This window comes from Euphorbia lathyris, chromosome 1 (genome assembly GCF_963576675.1).
Source record: "Euphorbia lathyris chromosome 1, ddEupLath1.1, whole genome shotgun sequence".
In the NCBI taxonomy this organism is placed as follows: Eukaryota; Viridiplantae; Streptophyta; class Magnoliopsida; order Malpighiales; family Euphorbiaceae; genus Euphorbia; species Euphorbia lathyris.
This window is the reverse complement of record NC_088910.1, coordinates 16,667,250-16,683,815: the sequence shown is the minus strand read 5'-3', so window position 1 is coordinate 16,683,815 and position 16,566 is coordinate 16,667,250. Positions and strand designations below refer to the sequence as shown.

Here is a 16,566-nt window from a genome sequence, read left to right as displayed (position 1 = left end):
TCTTATTGTTTCTCCAAATGTTGTTGAAGAACGTCGTCAACCATTCGAATCCTCTTTCTCCCAAACATCTCCAAATCTCAATAGGGATGCCATCAGGTCCTACTGCTTTCTTCAACTTCATCTTACTTAATGCCATTTTGACTTCACCCTTTTGAATTCTCCGCAGGCATTCATGATTTATCATATCGTGATGGATACTTATATCTCCAACATCTTGTTGGCGATCTCCATTAAATAAGTCATCAAAATAGGACCTCCATCGTTCCTTGATATCCTTATCTCCAACTAGGACTTTCTGGTCCACATCCTTCACACATTTAACTTTTCCGAGATCTCGCGTCTTCCTATCTCTCATCCGAGCAATTCTATATATGTCTCTTTCCCCTTCTTTCGTATCCAATCTTGTATACAGATCCCGATTCACCTTTGCTCTAGCATCTCGTATGACCTTCTTTACTTCCCTTTTAGCCTCTTTGTATTTTTCGTAGTTCTCGCCACTCCTACATTTCCCCAATAGTTTATAGGATTCTCTCTTACTCTTTACTGCTTGTCGTACTTCTTCTGTCCACCAAGATGTGTCCTTACCCGGTGGCATGCTACCTTTAGATTCCCCTAGAACTTCCTTCGCTACTTCCCTTATACTATGCTCCATCTTATTCCATATCGAATCTATATCTGAATCCATATTGCAAGTCCAAATATCTTTTTTGGTCATCTCATCCACAAATTTTTGTTGATTCTCCCCTTGCAATTTCCACCACTTAATCTTAGTCTCTACTTGAGGTGTTTGTTTTCTTATACATTTCCTACTTCGAAAATCTAGCACCACTACTCTATGTTGGGTTGTCGTACTCTCACCAGGGATCACCTTACAATCAATATAACTCTTTCTCCAAGCACTCCTTACTAAGAAGAAGTCAATTTGGCTCGCATTACCGCCACTCCGATAGGTCACTAAGTGGGATGTTCTCTTCATAAACCATGTGTTCATGATACTCAAGTCATAGGCTGATGCGAATTCCAAAATATCATTTCCTGCTTCATTCTTATCTCCAAAACCATACCCTCCATGAACACTCTCAAACCCATCTCGCCTAGAACCCACGTGTCCATTGAGATCACCCCCTAGTACCATTTTTTCATCCCTAGGAACCTATTGCACCACTTCCTCTAAGTCATCCCAAAAAGCTTGTCTTATAGACACATCTAATCCTATTTGTGGCGCATATGCACTAATGACATTCACAACCTCATCCCCTATCACTAGCTTAACACTCATAATTCTATCGCTCTTCCTAGACACCGCTACTACCTCATCAATATACTCCCTATCAATAAGAATACCTACTCCATTTCTACCCTTATCCTTTCCTGAGTACCAAAGCTTATAACCCCAAGGAGCTATCTCTCTAGCCTTAGCTCCAACCCACTTGGTTTCTTGTAGGCATAATATATTTATTCTCCTCCTCTTCATAACATCTACAATTTCAGCTAATCTTCCTGTCAAAGAACCTATGTTCCATGTCCCAAAGCGTAACCTACTACCCTTACCCCTACTCCTACCATTACCGTGGACTAGCTTATTTACCCGCAACCCTTGCATATTTGACACCACCCCCGGGTCCTGGGGTGGCGCGCCGCTTCGGGGCGACGACCTAGCAACCCTTGCACATTTATCACTACACCCGGGTCTAGGAAGTGCAGCGCGTCGCTGAGTAGGGAACGCCCCAACGGTATTTATATTATGGTTCATGTCATAAGATGTGACTAAGTTTTACGCTGGCCGCCACAAACCTACCGCAACCCTCCTCCTTTGTCCGGGCTTGGGACCGGCTGTAAAGGTCACCAAGTGACCCTCACAGGCGGAGTTATTATCTATCACTAATGAGTGATAAAATTACTTTTGGCTGCCAATGTTAGATGTAAAATTGCACAATTTTAGACGTTAAAGATACAGACCCTGTTTGAGAATTAGTTGTTAGCTGATTACATTAGCTGTTAGCTGATTACATTAGCTGATTTGACTAGCTGTTTGTGTAGACCTGTTTGGTAAAAATTAGCTGATTGATAATAGTGGTTTGTGCAAAAAGACGAATAAGGGCATTAATTTTGGCGCATGAGAAGAGGGGGTCTATCTATTAGAGTTAAAGAAATCCATTAATTTTAATATCGCAAGACGCTAATTGAAAAAAGCTCATTTTAAGAGTTTTTTCTAAATTAGCGTTTTCATCCCAAACTCTCTCCCAAACCTCTCTCCACCAAACACTCCAATCAGCAGTTTCAGTGGTCAAACCGTTAAAGTTGGTCAAAACCGTTATCTTTACCAAATAGGGCCAAAATTATTTATGATCCTAAATGGTATTTTTGGAGCTTCTCGAGGATAAAGGCGCACATTAGAACAGAATCCTGTGCCATGCGCCCCATAGTAACCGAAAAACCCCGTGGAAGAGGATAAACCTCCTAAAACCGCCAAATCTTCCATTCTCCGGCTAACCTCAGCCCAGCTTACAGAAAATCATGGCAACTAGCAATCTCTTCTCATCGCCTTCTCTTCTTACTTCTCCTCACTCTAAGATTTCTCTTTCTTCCTTCTCCCCTCTACTTCTCTCTCCATCCATTTCCTCATTTTCGCTTCAACTCCTTCGCTCCTCTCTTTCTCTTCCCAAGTTATCTGTTCATAAATCTCTCTCTAACAGCAGCATTGAAGAATTCGGGGAGGAGGAGGAAGAAGAAACAGAGGTTTATGAGTCCGACAGCGAGGATTACTCGATTGATATTGACGAGCTCGAAGAGGAAGCTGAAGAAGCTGCTAGGGAGTACACTACCTCCCTCTCTCGCCAATTAAAAATCGGTTGCTTTCATATCTCGTATTATATATGTTTTTAAAAAAAAACATATTAATGTTGCATTATATCTCCTGCATTTTCATGATTTTTCTATGTCGATTGATTGATTGCAGAGGATGAGAGTGGTGATAGAAAGGAAAGCAGAAAGCAGAAAAGGCAAAAAATAACTATTACAGAAGTTAGTCACTGTTAACTATTTTGCTCGTGTTTTAGTCTTATGTGATTGGAGAGAATTCCCAAGTTCCTCGCCTAAAAGAGAGATATATTTCAAATTTTAAATTTCATAAATTCGGAAAATGTTAAGACCTTGTTGGTATAGTGATTCAGTAGATGGACATATGCTTTTCTGAATTGTACAACTAGGAGCTCTGCTTATTGAAACTATTAAGAGGTGGAAGTAGTTATTAACAAAAGTTGAATGTCTATCTGCAGATCCCTGATCAGTTTCTTCCTAGGGTTGCAATTGTAGGGAGGCCAAATGTCGGCAAATCAGCACTATTTAACCGGCTTGTTGGGGTAATAAATAATTCCATTGGGAGTTTGTTTATCTTATAGAATTTGATTTGGGGTGCTGTGCTCTATGTTCATTTCTCATTTGTAGAATGATGATTTTGAGTATTTATAATTACAGGGGAACAGGGCAATAGTTGTGGATGAACCTGGGGTTACACGGGATCGTTTATATGGAAGATCCTTTTGGGGGGAATCCGAATTTATGGTGGTAGATACTGGAGGTGTTGTGACAATTTCGAATTCACATGATAATGTCATGGACGACTTGGCTATAACAACTACTATTGGCATGGATGGGCTTCCACTTGCCTCCAGGGAGGCAGCTGTTGCCAGGATGCCGTCAATGATAGAGAGACAAGCTACTGCAGCTGTGGAAGAAGCATCTGTTATTATTTTCCTTGTGGATGGCCAGGTGCTGCTGCTGCTGCTTCTGTTATTGCCAATGTATCACAGTTTGCTGTGTTCTTACTGTTTAATATACCATATGTGTACTTATGAAGTGAATCAAAATTCTGAACAGGCAGGTCTAACCGCAGTAGATGTTGAGATAGCAGACTGGTTACGGAAGAATTATTCAAATAAGTTCGTTGTTCTTGCAGTAAACAAGTGTGAGTCTCCTCGTAAAGGAATCATGCAAACAGCAGATTTCTGGACCTTGGGGTGAGTTATTATTTATTTTGTATCACCTTTGGTGAGTTAATACAAGTCAAACCTTTGCTACAATGAGTTATCTAAAAATGTGACATGGTCTAATTGTTATAGATATTTTTTTTTCCGTAATTAATTGTTTCTTGTGTGAGCTTGATATGTGTGGCTCACCTGTGCTATTTATATTATCATGCTAGTCTCTTGGGTTGGGACTCAGTTTTCTGTGTATATTTATGCGTCTGTCAAACAATTTCTCAAAATTGTGCTGTCAATTTCAATCATAAAATAATAGGGGTTGAAGATTGTAATGGAACATATTGTGTTGAAACTATTCCAATAAACTGTCATCTTCGTTTTGAATTACAGTATTGTCATCTCTCTCTCTCTCTCTCTCTCTTTCAGCCTGTAGAAAAAAGTTTAGAGAATTTGACCAAATCAGGGCCAATAATTGGCAAAGCGGATAAATGAATCATTTACTTGGTGACACCCGTGACTGAGACCATCCACATCTTGAAAATGCACTATCTAATTTTATACATTTTAGGTGTAATTTCTAAGATTCTGTGCTTGTGGAACCTTATCTGTCTCCATATCTCCCTCCTTCCTTGTTATGATTGCTGATAAAGCAAGTAGTTAATTGTTTTCAAACTTAATGTATCATAAACCTAGATAACCTATTTCTTTGTGAATTTATTTTGATAAACAGACAATGCACTTTTTGGTTGGTCAACCAGGTTCTCACCACTTCCTATTTCTGCTATATCTGGCACGGGGACAGGAGAGCTTTTAGATCTCATATGCTCTAAACTGGGAAAAATTGAGGTTGGTATTGGTTATGCTAATGTAAATATCGAAGAGTATCAATGTAATTGTTTTCATTCATTAAATAAGCTTAAATTATCATCTATTTGCATAGCTGAGTTCATAGTCTACCATTTCAGACAATTGCCAACCTTTGCAGTATTGTAACATAAAAAAGCTTAAAATCATGGTTTTTGTTGTCATTTATGCAAGAATTTGTCTTTCTTCTCTGCCATTCAGACAATTGTCAACCCTTGTAGTAATGTAGAAAGAAGTCAGGAGCAAAAGCTCTGTGAATATTGTGAATTATAGAAAGGGTAGAAAGAGCCACTAGTCTGAGAGCATGAATTTCCTGGTACTTCATTAGTGAGCAAAGACAACGTTTATATTGAACTTGTGTAAAGAGATAAAATAACAGAATCTAACTACTCTTTGTCTAAGCTAGCAACTTTGACTAATCAATAAAATTCATGGTTCTTTTTTCTCCATTGATTTTCTTCTTTGTGTACTTTACTAATTCCACAATTTTTATTCTTAGGATCCACATTATCCTGACGAGGATCAAAATTATGTTCCTGCAATTGCAATTGTTGGTCGGCCAAATGTTGGTAAAAGTAGCATTTTGAATGCATTGGTTGGAGAAGACAGAACAATTGTCAGCCCTATCAGTGGTACTACTCGTGATGCAATTGATACTGAATTCACTGGACCAGATGGCCAGGTTTGTACAGTTTAAGAATTCTTCATGCTGGTAGGACAAATTGAAATAAATTATCTGCCAGTTACTGAGCACTATTGACATTACAAAGCTACCCTTGTATGTATCTATTGACAAAGCAAGGGAGTTCGAATGCAAGATCAATAGAATAACTATCAATTGATTTAAAGGTTATAAGGGAATAGTAGAATAACAGTTTTGGTGAAAAGTTAGAGTTTAAATGCTAAGCATTTGATATTCGAAAATTCTTGCAATTTTCTGTTACATGATAGCAATTTGTCTGCAGAAGTTTCGGCTTATTGATACAGCTGGAATCAGAAGAAGGGCTGCTGTAGCTTCATCAGGTAGTGTAACAGAAGCCTTATCGGTTAATCGAGCCTTCCGTGCTGTCCGGCGTTCTGATGTTGTTGCTCTTGTCATTGAGGCGATGGCATGTATAACGGAACAGGTATTCTATATCTTTCTTATATGGAAGGAATCATGGGGCCAGTGACATAATTCTCAAACTTAAAAATGCTATGTATAGTTTTTGTCCATCTTCATGTGGCGTAAGTAAAGCTGGAAAGTTTACTTACATAGGAATGCTTGCCCTCTCTCCCATACAGACGCCTGCACCCACGCACCCACATGCAAAATAAATAATGAAATTAAAAGGAGGAGCCGACATCTGCCCTCATGAGCCTCGTGCCATTTTGAGCTGCTATCTAATTCTTAGGATTCTTATACTCCTCTTTCCACCATCCCTAAAGTGCACTTGATCCATGTGTTTTTTTTTTGATAAAAATGTTCATGTCTTTTCATTAGATGAAAAAGTACAAGTACAACATGAAAATAGTAAGGAATAAAACCTCATACAAGTATAGGTTAAAGCCTAATACAAGATCCACAAAGAAAAGAACAAGACTACAAAGAGCAACAAAAGCCATAAAAGGTACAACTAAAACAAAAAACGACAAACCTCATACTTCTCTTGAATCCAAATCCACATGAAAGCAGCTGCAAACCAATCGTCGTCATTTAGTTTCTACTGGTGCAACCCGGTAGATCATCTGCGGATCTATGTATAAGATAATACACTTCCGCTCTTGCTAAACCTGAAAAAAGTGTAAATGAAAGAGTTATAGCAGACGAAAAAAATCCGATGAAAAGTATGGATTTCAACGAAAAAGAAAACACTGACAAAGAAAATAATACTAGAAAAGCGGGGATACAAACATAAATAGGAGGAACAATCTTCCTTTTCCCTCCTCTGTGTAGATCTAGTTACTTTTGTTCTTGATTAAGCTTCAAATCTGTGGGTGGTGTAGGGTTTGAAAGAGAGAAAGAAGGAAGAAAAGAGAAAAATGGGGCGGCGGTTCGTAGGGTTTGGAAGAAAAAAGAGCACTTGATCCATGATTTAGGCAGTCTAGTCTTTTTCTGCTTCTAATTTCTTGCTCTCTTTTGTGTGAATACGCTAGGATTGCAAGATTGCTGACAGAATCGAAAAGGAAGGTAAAGGTTGCCTTATTGTTGTAAACAAATGGGATACAATACCAAATAAAACCCAGCACTCTACAAAATACTATGAAGAAGATGTTAGGGCGAAGATCCGTGTTCTTCAGTGGGCACCTATAGTTTATTCAACTGCAATTGCTGGCAATAGTGTTGAAAAGTAAGTACTCAACTTAAAATTCTATTTCTTACTGTTCAATGATTGAGTGAAGCATGCCTTCTTTTAGCTTTTGATTTTTTTGGATGGTGACGATTTTGGAATATATATTGACCAAGCATATACTCACTTAAAACAGTATTGAAAAGGTCATGGAGTTCATGAAATGAATTATCCCAGAAAGAAATTTCAGTTCACATCATGTTGCCTCTGTTTTCCTTCAGTTCAAGTCATGTCGCGGTTTTTGGAACTTAGACCATTGGTCACATCTCCTACTTTCTGTTTGCTAGTTGAAAATCTGCACAAAGATTGACATGCAAGATATTAGAACTTTCTTTTTCTTGTTGCTTTCTTCATTCCAATCTAATGAAACAAAAGTTATATTTGCTTTCAGAAAATTCACAACTGGAAATCTTGTGTTTTTTCTAGTATAATACAACGGTTGAAATTCCTACCTTGGTTAAATGACTTCTAATCGTAGTTTTCTTAAACTGTCTTCTATTTGCACGGTGCTTTGTACTTGGCTAAAGGAATTTCTACACTTTGATTTCAGGATTTTAACAGCTGCTAGTACTGTTGAAAAGGAAAGATCAAGAAGGCTGAGTACTGCCTTACTGAATCAAGTGGTGCATGAAGCATTAGCTTTTAAACCACCTCCACGAACTCGAGGCGGAAAAAGAGGACGTGTTTTCTACTGCACTCAGGTAATTTTTTATATATTCTGTAGCTTAATGATTGTAACATGCTATGACTTCATTACTTCGCTATAGAACAAAGTTATAAGTTGTGCTTGGCCTGTTATAATTATTGCTAGTGGTCTAGTGGAAACTTTCTGTATACCTCCCATTAGTTCTGAACTTCTGCTCATCTATATCTTGCCCTGGTTAGATATAAGAACAAATGATTTTTGTATGAATCTATGGTACAATGCTACATGTAGATTTCTCGGTTTAAAGGTTTGGTTCTCCTTTTTGTAGTTACTTTTTGCTTTTTGTGTTTGGTTAGGATTAAAAAACAATTGTTCATATATATTTTGAAAGGAAAATCAGTTAACAATAACATTTACCAGCACTAGCAAACAAGCAATAACAAACAATAAACAACGACAGTTGAACCGGACATGCAAAAAAATTGCCTGTATCGCAAATCTGTGAAAAGAACCTTCCAGTTCATATTGGCCCCTAACTGATTACATTCTAACTTTACCAGTTTCAGCTTTAATATTTACAAATTCATTTTGTTGTTCTTGTTATGTATTGTGCAGGCAGCTATCAGGCCACCTACATTTGTTTTCTTTGTGAACGATGCAAACCTTTTTTCTGAGACTTACCATCGGTATATGGAGAAGCAATTGAGAACAAATGCAGGATTTTCTGGTACACCGATTCGACTACTCTGGCGTAGCAGAAGAAAAATGGGAAAAAGGGAAGGTATTTTTGCACACCTTGCTTCCCTCTCATTACCATGTTTAATTTTTTATCTTGAGAAGCCTGAGTAATTTCGTTTACTCAAAACAAATGCATCTAAGTAGTAAATATGATTTGAACTGTGACATATCCTAAGGGTCAATGTGAGGCAATCAAAGAATGATTAAAGCAATAACCATTGATTCAATTGCACCAATGGTCAAAAAAGTTCAGGGTCTATTTCACAAAAGTCACTGAACTTTTTCTTGTAATAAGATTATTAAACTTCACATTTGATTTCACTAAAGTCATTCCGGCCAATTTGAATATTTAGAACTCTCCGAAATGTTGACGTGGCACACAAGACAGTTGACCATATGCCAGCAAGTGTTACGTCAGACAATGATTTGATTTTTTAATTTATTTATTTTGTGTGTTTTAGGATATTTCAAGATGGTATACCATGGTGGATGTTGTTTGCAGATGATATTGTGTTGGTTGATGAGACGAAAGAAGGCGTGGAGAGAAAGTTGGAACTATGGAGACAAAGTTTAGAATCTAGAGGCTTTAAGTTGAGCCGAAGTAAGACAGAATATTTGGTGTGTAAGTTTAGCGGTGATAGGAGTAGGGAGGCAGGGACAATCACCCTAGATGGGAGAGTTGTTCAGGCATCGGATTGCTTTCGGTATTTAGGATCTATTATCCAAATGGATGGAGAAGTAGATGCAGATGTTGCTCATAGGATTAAATCTGGTTGGGCGAAGTGGAAGAGTGCTACAGGTTTCCTTTGTAACCCCGGCATGCCTAATAGATTGAAGGGAAAATTCTACCGCACGACAATCGGACCAACACTGTTATATGGTACGAAGTGTTAGGCAGTGAAACACTGTCACATTCATAAGATGTCGGTGGCGGATATGCGTATGTTGAGATGGATGTGTGGTCATACGAGAAAGGATCGGGTGAGTAATGAAATAATTAGGACAAAAGTAGGGGTTACATCTATTGAGAATAAAATGAGGGAAAACCGACTAAGGTGGTTTGGCCATGTAAGACGAAGAGCGCTTGATGCGCCGGTTAGGAGGACTGAAGAGTGGCAAAGGGATGTAGTGGTGAGGGGTAGGGGAAGACCTAAGCAAACTTGGAGGAGGGTGATCGAGAGTGATATGAGTTTATTGGGGATTGAGGAAAATATGGTAGTGGATAGGACAGAGTGGAGGGAGAGAATTTGTGTCGCTGACACGACTTGATTTCACGGTTTTATATGATGGTTCATGTTAGCCGATCCGAAATCATTTTGGGACTAAGACTTTGTTGTTGTTGTGTGTTTTAGGATATCCCACGTGGCACACGTGACAATCACGTTTCTGCCACGTTAGCCATAAAAGTGAGACATATAGTGTTTAATTGACATATATATAGTCAACTGTTTTTTTCTGTGCCACGTCAACATTTGGATTGCTGTACACAAATTGGCTGGACTTCATTGAAATCAAATGTAAAAGTCAGTAATTTTATTAAAAGAAAATAAAGTTGAATGACCTTTTTGAAACAGATTAATATCAGTGCATTTTACTCGATAATCATCATATTCAGTCTTAATAACGTTAAAATGCATACAATATGTTGTAAGTACAAGCTGCACCGGCATTAATCAAGAAAAATATACCCATTTAGCTTTATATGCATGAGACACCTGATTCATAGTTATTTGGACATATATTACAGGGCATGCTTTTCTGTCCTTATACTGAATCTAACACTCCTAAAGAACTAACTGTTTCGGATGGTTTTCTTTGATTGTTTTTAGTCAAGGGTGCAACGAGACCACAACTTAATCTCACGCCACGATGAGGCTCAATGGTTTTGATCTTTCTATATTATGGGGAAGTTAGTGAGCTACTACAAATGCAGGCGACGTAAGAGCCAGCCAGAGATTGTAGAATGCTGAAGGAGACCTGCAATGCAAGGCATTCACAGAAATTGCGAAACCATGTAAATTCCTTTGATCTTAACTACTATTATGATTTGACTCTTAACCTATGCATCATTCTTATTAGCTAAGCAGCACACTGCCTTTTTTCTTTTTTGATAAATTTTGCGAGGCCAATAATACTGTAACATCTTGTCCCAATACCATGTAGATATTATCCGCTTTGTTCTAAATCCAACACTTTGAGCCTCACCGCTTTAAATGCGTCTACATGTATTAGAGATCCACCTCACTAATAAACTCCCGTTACTCTCTTTCCATTTCCGATCCGTATGTTCTTGTCCCATCGTCATCTCTTAGGGTAGTTGCTTCCACATACCTTTTACCTCGGCGGTGCCCACTTCAGACCAGCCATGTGACACTTCAACCAATGAAGTAACATTACTTTATTGTTTCGAGTGTCAATTGACATGTTAACATTACTTTATTGTTCCATCGTATTTGAGAACATATAATGATTTTATCTTAACTATTATTTTGAAATTTTTCTTCTCGGTGGCTGTTTTTTTTCAAATGAATTACATTTGAAAAAGTTGATTGAACAAAAGTCTTATCTTCCACGTTATTGATTTCAACTACAATCCCCGGAAAATTTTAGGGTACTCCCGGAGTAATACTCCCGACCAATGAATTCACGATACATGCATATATAGTTTTTTTTTTTTCCACCAATCATGTTCATGTAGTGAGATTCAAAATGATTTTTTATTGGTCGGAGTACCGTAAAATTTCTCACAATCCCCTCTAATTTTAATGGTGTTACTAATTTTTTTTTAACTAATAGTCGTCAAAGTGTCAACACGAAACTAGAGATTTTTTTTAAAACTTTTCTCTTATTTAATTGTTTATGCCACATGGAACGTTATTAGTGGCCTAAGGTAATACTGTAAACTTTTCCTTTTCGGGGACCACCATTGAGACTCAAAAATTGATTGCAACATCTCCAACATTCATCATTTAAGAGTTGGAAATGCCCAACTACCGCCATTTCTCCACATCCAAATGGCGAGGAGATCCCTTTTCAGCCAAAGATGGTTGAGTTTTTGGTGTAACCAATTTAATAATATTATTTGGTTTTTTACAGATTATTTTATATTAGTTATTTAATGTTTTTATGTAAAATAAATTTTCTTTTTGAAGAAAAAGGTTTTTATGTAAAATATTAGTAAGTGTAATGTTGAACCTAATAAAGTTGGTAATATTTATTTTAGTGTAATAAATGGTGTAGTAAGTTGGAAGAAATATAGAAACTGTTGTTTGCAAAATGGAGAATGCCCTCTTAAAGTTGGATGGTCAATATCAGAAATGATTTATTTATCGCCGCGACTCATCAAATTACTAGTCATATTAGATCCCGTTTGTTTGTCAGAAAATATTGGAAAAGAAAATATTTTCCGGTGTTCGGTTATAATACTGGAAAACGAGAAGTGGAATAGGTAAAACATTTTTCTTCCATTTTTCATATATTTTTCTTCTAACCAATCTAAAATTTTCTATTACTTATTTTTCTAAGCAAACAGACACTGAAAAACCAAGACTATTTTCATGCACAATATTTTCCAGTAAACAAACGGGGTTTACTTTTTAGAAATGATTCATCCGAATTTCTTTGAGCCTGAAACATGTTGATACTGTTTTTTAGGGATAACTGCCCAATTTAACTCAAAACATTTTAGGAGGAATACAGTAGCCATAACATATGAAATGATACAAGGGAAGATCAATTTTTAGCGTAATGTTACCGAAAATTTAAAGATTGGTTTCACTATTATTTAATTATTACTTTAGACATTTCAAACCTCAATTACGTTTTAAGATTTTTTGTGTTCCTAATAATTAAAAAAAATCCATTAAGTGTGTAAAATATTTAATGTTTTACTAATATAGTTATAATAACCAACTAAAATTATATAAAATTGATTCAGTTTATCGTTAAATTTGTTTGAAAGATCCAATTTGACAGTTTAATAAATCAAATCATTTTTTTTCCAATTTTTTTATAACATAAGGTTAAAATTGTGTAAACATTATGGTTAAATTAAATTTGTACAATTTTGTTGGGGTTAAATCCGCACTACTTTTAACCCTTATCCCTACTTTTTACTTCATCCATTAATTTACCTAACCCTCGTGTCCCCACTTAACACTGCAATTTGATATTTAATTCCTTTTGAACTCCGTTTTGCATTATGTAGTGATCCAGATGATGCTTACTGTATTTGTGTACGTTTTTTCTTTTATTTTTTCTAGTCCAAATAAGGTACAATTTTGACTCGGTTAATATATAAGATTTAACGTACAAAATAATTCAATTCTAGGTTTAATATTTTATATGATGTGAGGAAATTTGAGCTGAGCATGAGGTGTCCCTTGGATGTCCGAGATAAAACAGAAAAAGAGTCAAAGAGGGGGTCGGGAACCGGTGATCCCGTTCTGATACCTAAGTTAGTGATGATAATAGCTATGAGTAAGTAGTATAAAAGCTTAAGTGACTGATAGAGATGAATAGTATGCCATTTTGTGCACTGTGTACTTTGTATTTAGAGTAAATAATTTATCAATCCTTGTCTTTTTACCTAATACACTGTTAGTCTCTATTTTGAAAAACACATTATAAGGGTCCTTATCTTTTGTTAATATTTGGTCTTTCTGTCTAGTTTCTTTTAGATTTTTAACTGAACATATCTTAGCTTTCAGGACCGATATAGTAGATACAAAATGGTCATGTTACACTGTTATTTTCTGTCTGTCTGTTTATGCCAAATCTAATTGTAAAAAATCTAAAAAAAAATAGACAGAAGGACAAAAGGGTTAATATTAGATCTTATAATGTGTTTTTCAAAATAGAGGGACTAAACGGTGTGTTAGATAAAAAGGAGGGGACTAAATAAAGTTAGTTTGTGCGGTCTAAACGTGGGCAGAGTTCCACATGGTAGCCGGTCAATAGTGAGGTTAGAATCGGCTGCACCTGTGATCTCGCTAATCATGGCGTTGGATGCGGGTAAGAATGTGCTTTGACGTTATGATTTCATTTAACTTGTCCATGTGGCTCCAACGGTTACTATTGAAAGGAGGTGTTTCATTAGTCCACATGTATTACGATGAATTGTATGATATCAATATGGATGGTGCAACTTTAAACTAAACTAATGGCACAACAAACCAAAGTGTGTTTCTCATCAATTCTTTTGTCACCAGTGACGGATTCAATGTTCACTGATAGATGGTGTTTGTGGTAGTCTCTCGTGATTTATAGGTGTAAAATTGATATTTTTTTTTATGTTTTTATCTAAAATAATTAAAGTCCCATACACAGTTTACATAGAATTTTTAGTATGGGCAAGCCTTCCCCTGCCAATTTATTTGGTAAGAGGCCGCTCCTAATACTCGAACTCGTGACCTCTTCCCCTAAGTAGATGAAAAATTACTAGATATCGATATCAACATCAACATCAAACAGTCAAAGCTAGTGTTCATCGTTAGAGGCGGAGGCAATGGGCAATATATGGGGGTGTTTTTGCATCCTCAGCGCCGAGAACCACCCCTAAGGTGGGTGATTCTGCGCTGCCTTGCCCGCCTCAGACCTGTAAACATGGCGCATATTGATGGAAAAACGGTGTACTAGTTACCCGTTAGTTAAACCTGGAAAATTTGTGTGTGAAGTTAAAGCACATCTCAGCATCTAGGAAGTTATGTTATGGGTGTGGTAGTTGGAAATTTTATTGCAAAATTTAGTAATGGTTACATTAATCAACTGAGTTGATGCCCTTTTTTGTCTTCTACCAAAAAGGAAAAAATAAAAATAAGAACCCTATCTTTGTCTTGTGCATTCAATGGTGGATGTCTCAGGTTCATGTAAATTGTAATATCATCTCCGCTGCTGTCTCCTTGTACTCACAGCAATATAGCAACTTTAAGTAGATGGATGGTGGAGGGTGGTTCTGCTTTTCAATTATTAAATTCTCAAGTACTTTACTGTTAATCTTAGATAACAATTAAATTTAATGTTATGGGTGCGTTTAGGAGGACTGAAGAGTGGCAAATGGATGTAGTGAAGAGTGGCAAATGGATGTAGTGGTGAGGGGTAAGGGAAGACCTAAGCAAACTTGGAGGAGAGTGATCGAGAGTGATATGAGTTTATTGGGGATTGAGGAAAATATGGTAGTGGATAGGACAGAGTGGAGGGAGAGAATTTGTATCGCTGACACGACATGATTTCACGGTTTTATATGATGGTTCATGTTAGCCGATCCCGAATCATTTCGGGACTAAGGCTTTGTTGTTGTTGTTGTTGTTGGTGCGTTTAGTGTTTGATTGTTGCTCTTTATCCTCATGTTTGTATGTTCACTTCAACAGTGAGAGTTTTAGGCGTTTGGTTAGTGACTTTCTGTTTGCCTTTTACACCTGAAAAGTGGTCTTTTACAAAAGCAGAGACTTTCAGCTTTGTGGAAAAACACATTTTTCCAACAGCAAACAGTATGTAAAATAAACGGGGCCTAAGGGATATTCATAAGGTACCAAAATAGGTACAAGGTTTTTGGGAGTATCAATTTAGGTTTCACGTATAAAATAACATTAATTTAGGCTTAACATTTACAAAATAGTACCAATTTAGATCTCGAGGACAGAATGTGACACGTCAAAGTTGCAAGACACGAACTAGGTGTAAACTTGTGGAAAAGTGCTTTTAAAGTGTTTGTATCTTTGATAGGAGAAACTACTTGATTTGTCACGTTACGTTATCGATATCTAAATTGATATTATTTTATAAACGTTAAGCGTACATTAGTGTTATTTTGTACGTAGAGTCTAAATTGATACTATTCTAAAAAAAATTAGACGTATTTTGACACTTTATCCTATAATTTAGTGTCATGTCATGTTTTAGAGTTTAAAATTTAAAATTTATTGTCTAGTGTTTGTTTTTAGAGTTTAGAATTTTATATAAATAATTAACTAACAAATACGTAATTAATGAATTACCCAATGTAAATGTTTTATTGATTAAAATGTTACATCTTATGATGTACCACGCTATCCATACGGGCATATAGTAAAATCTCTCGTGACAATTGGCCAAATATCTTATAAATTTTTAAATGGTAAAAATTACGTGACAATTACGTGACTAATATCTTATAAATTTTTATTTTATTTTATTTTTTAAATGGTAAAAAATGTGTTTTTCCTAAATATGGTGTGGTTAATTTTAAGGTTGTAAAAAATGATAGGCGCTAGTCGGGTGGACATGAACTTCAAGGATTAATTGTAGATTAGTCGGGGATTAATCAGATTTGTATTTTTGTATTTTTTTTTGTTAATCAACAAATTATTATATAAATCAATTAATATATATTATAAAATTATTTCATATAAAAAAATATGTATATTTGGAACATATATCTTTAAAAATGTGCAAACATCAACATTTTAACAATAATATCATTGAAATAACCCAAAAGTGAATTATAATAAAGAAAAAAATAAATTTCATAATAAAAAATGTCTTTCTTCATCGTCACTTAGGCGGTGTCTAGACGGTCTAGGTGGCGTGGAGACGGCATAGGCGGAGTCCAAGTGGTTAAAAATCGGGTAGGAGCCAAAAAAACTCTAATCGAGGCGGATTCTTGATTTCGAGCGTCTATGCGAGGCCTAGACGGTCTTGATTTCGAGCGTCTATGCGAGGCCTAGACGGTCGAGATGGCCTTCGTTTTCAACAGTGGTTAATTTGTAAATATGTGTATGTGCTTTGAACAGATTGCAAATTCAGGCATTTCGTTAAAAATTGTTGTTGTGACTATTTACCTTAAAATGGAGTGATTTAGAACAACTAAAAAGAATGACATTGCAAATGATCTTTTATATATATATATATATATATATATATATATATATAAAAGGTATACAACAACAACAAAGTCTTAGTTTCAAAATGATTCGGAGTCGGCTAACATGAACCATCATATATAAGGTATGACTTTATAAATTAATTA

General features: G+C 36.2%; 1 protein-coding gene across 1 annotated transcript; it reads left to right on the top strand.

Moving 5' to 3' along the window:
• Nucleotides 1-2,421: 2,421 nt before the first annotated feature.
• LOC136223059 (uncharacterized) lies at nt 2,422-14,857 on the top strand. The gene is made up of 12 exons (XM_066010851.1): nt 2,422-2,851; nt 2,960-3,024; nt 3,279-3,362; nt 3,478-3,771; nt 3,880-4,019; nt 4,742-4,829; nt 5,347-5,529; nt 5,813-5,974; nt 6,984-7,177; nt 7,728-7,878; nt 8,439-8,604; nt 10,391-14,857. Exons 1-12 carry the CDS (start codon nt 2,518-2,520, stop codon nt 10,432-10,434), a joined length of 1,905 nt encoding a protein of 634 aa, XP_065866923.1. The 5' UTR covers nt 2,422-2,517; the 3' UTR covers nt 10,435-14,857.
• Nucleotides 14,858-16,566: the final 1,709 nt, after the last annotated feature.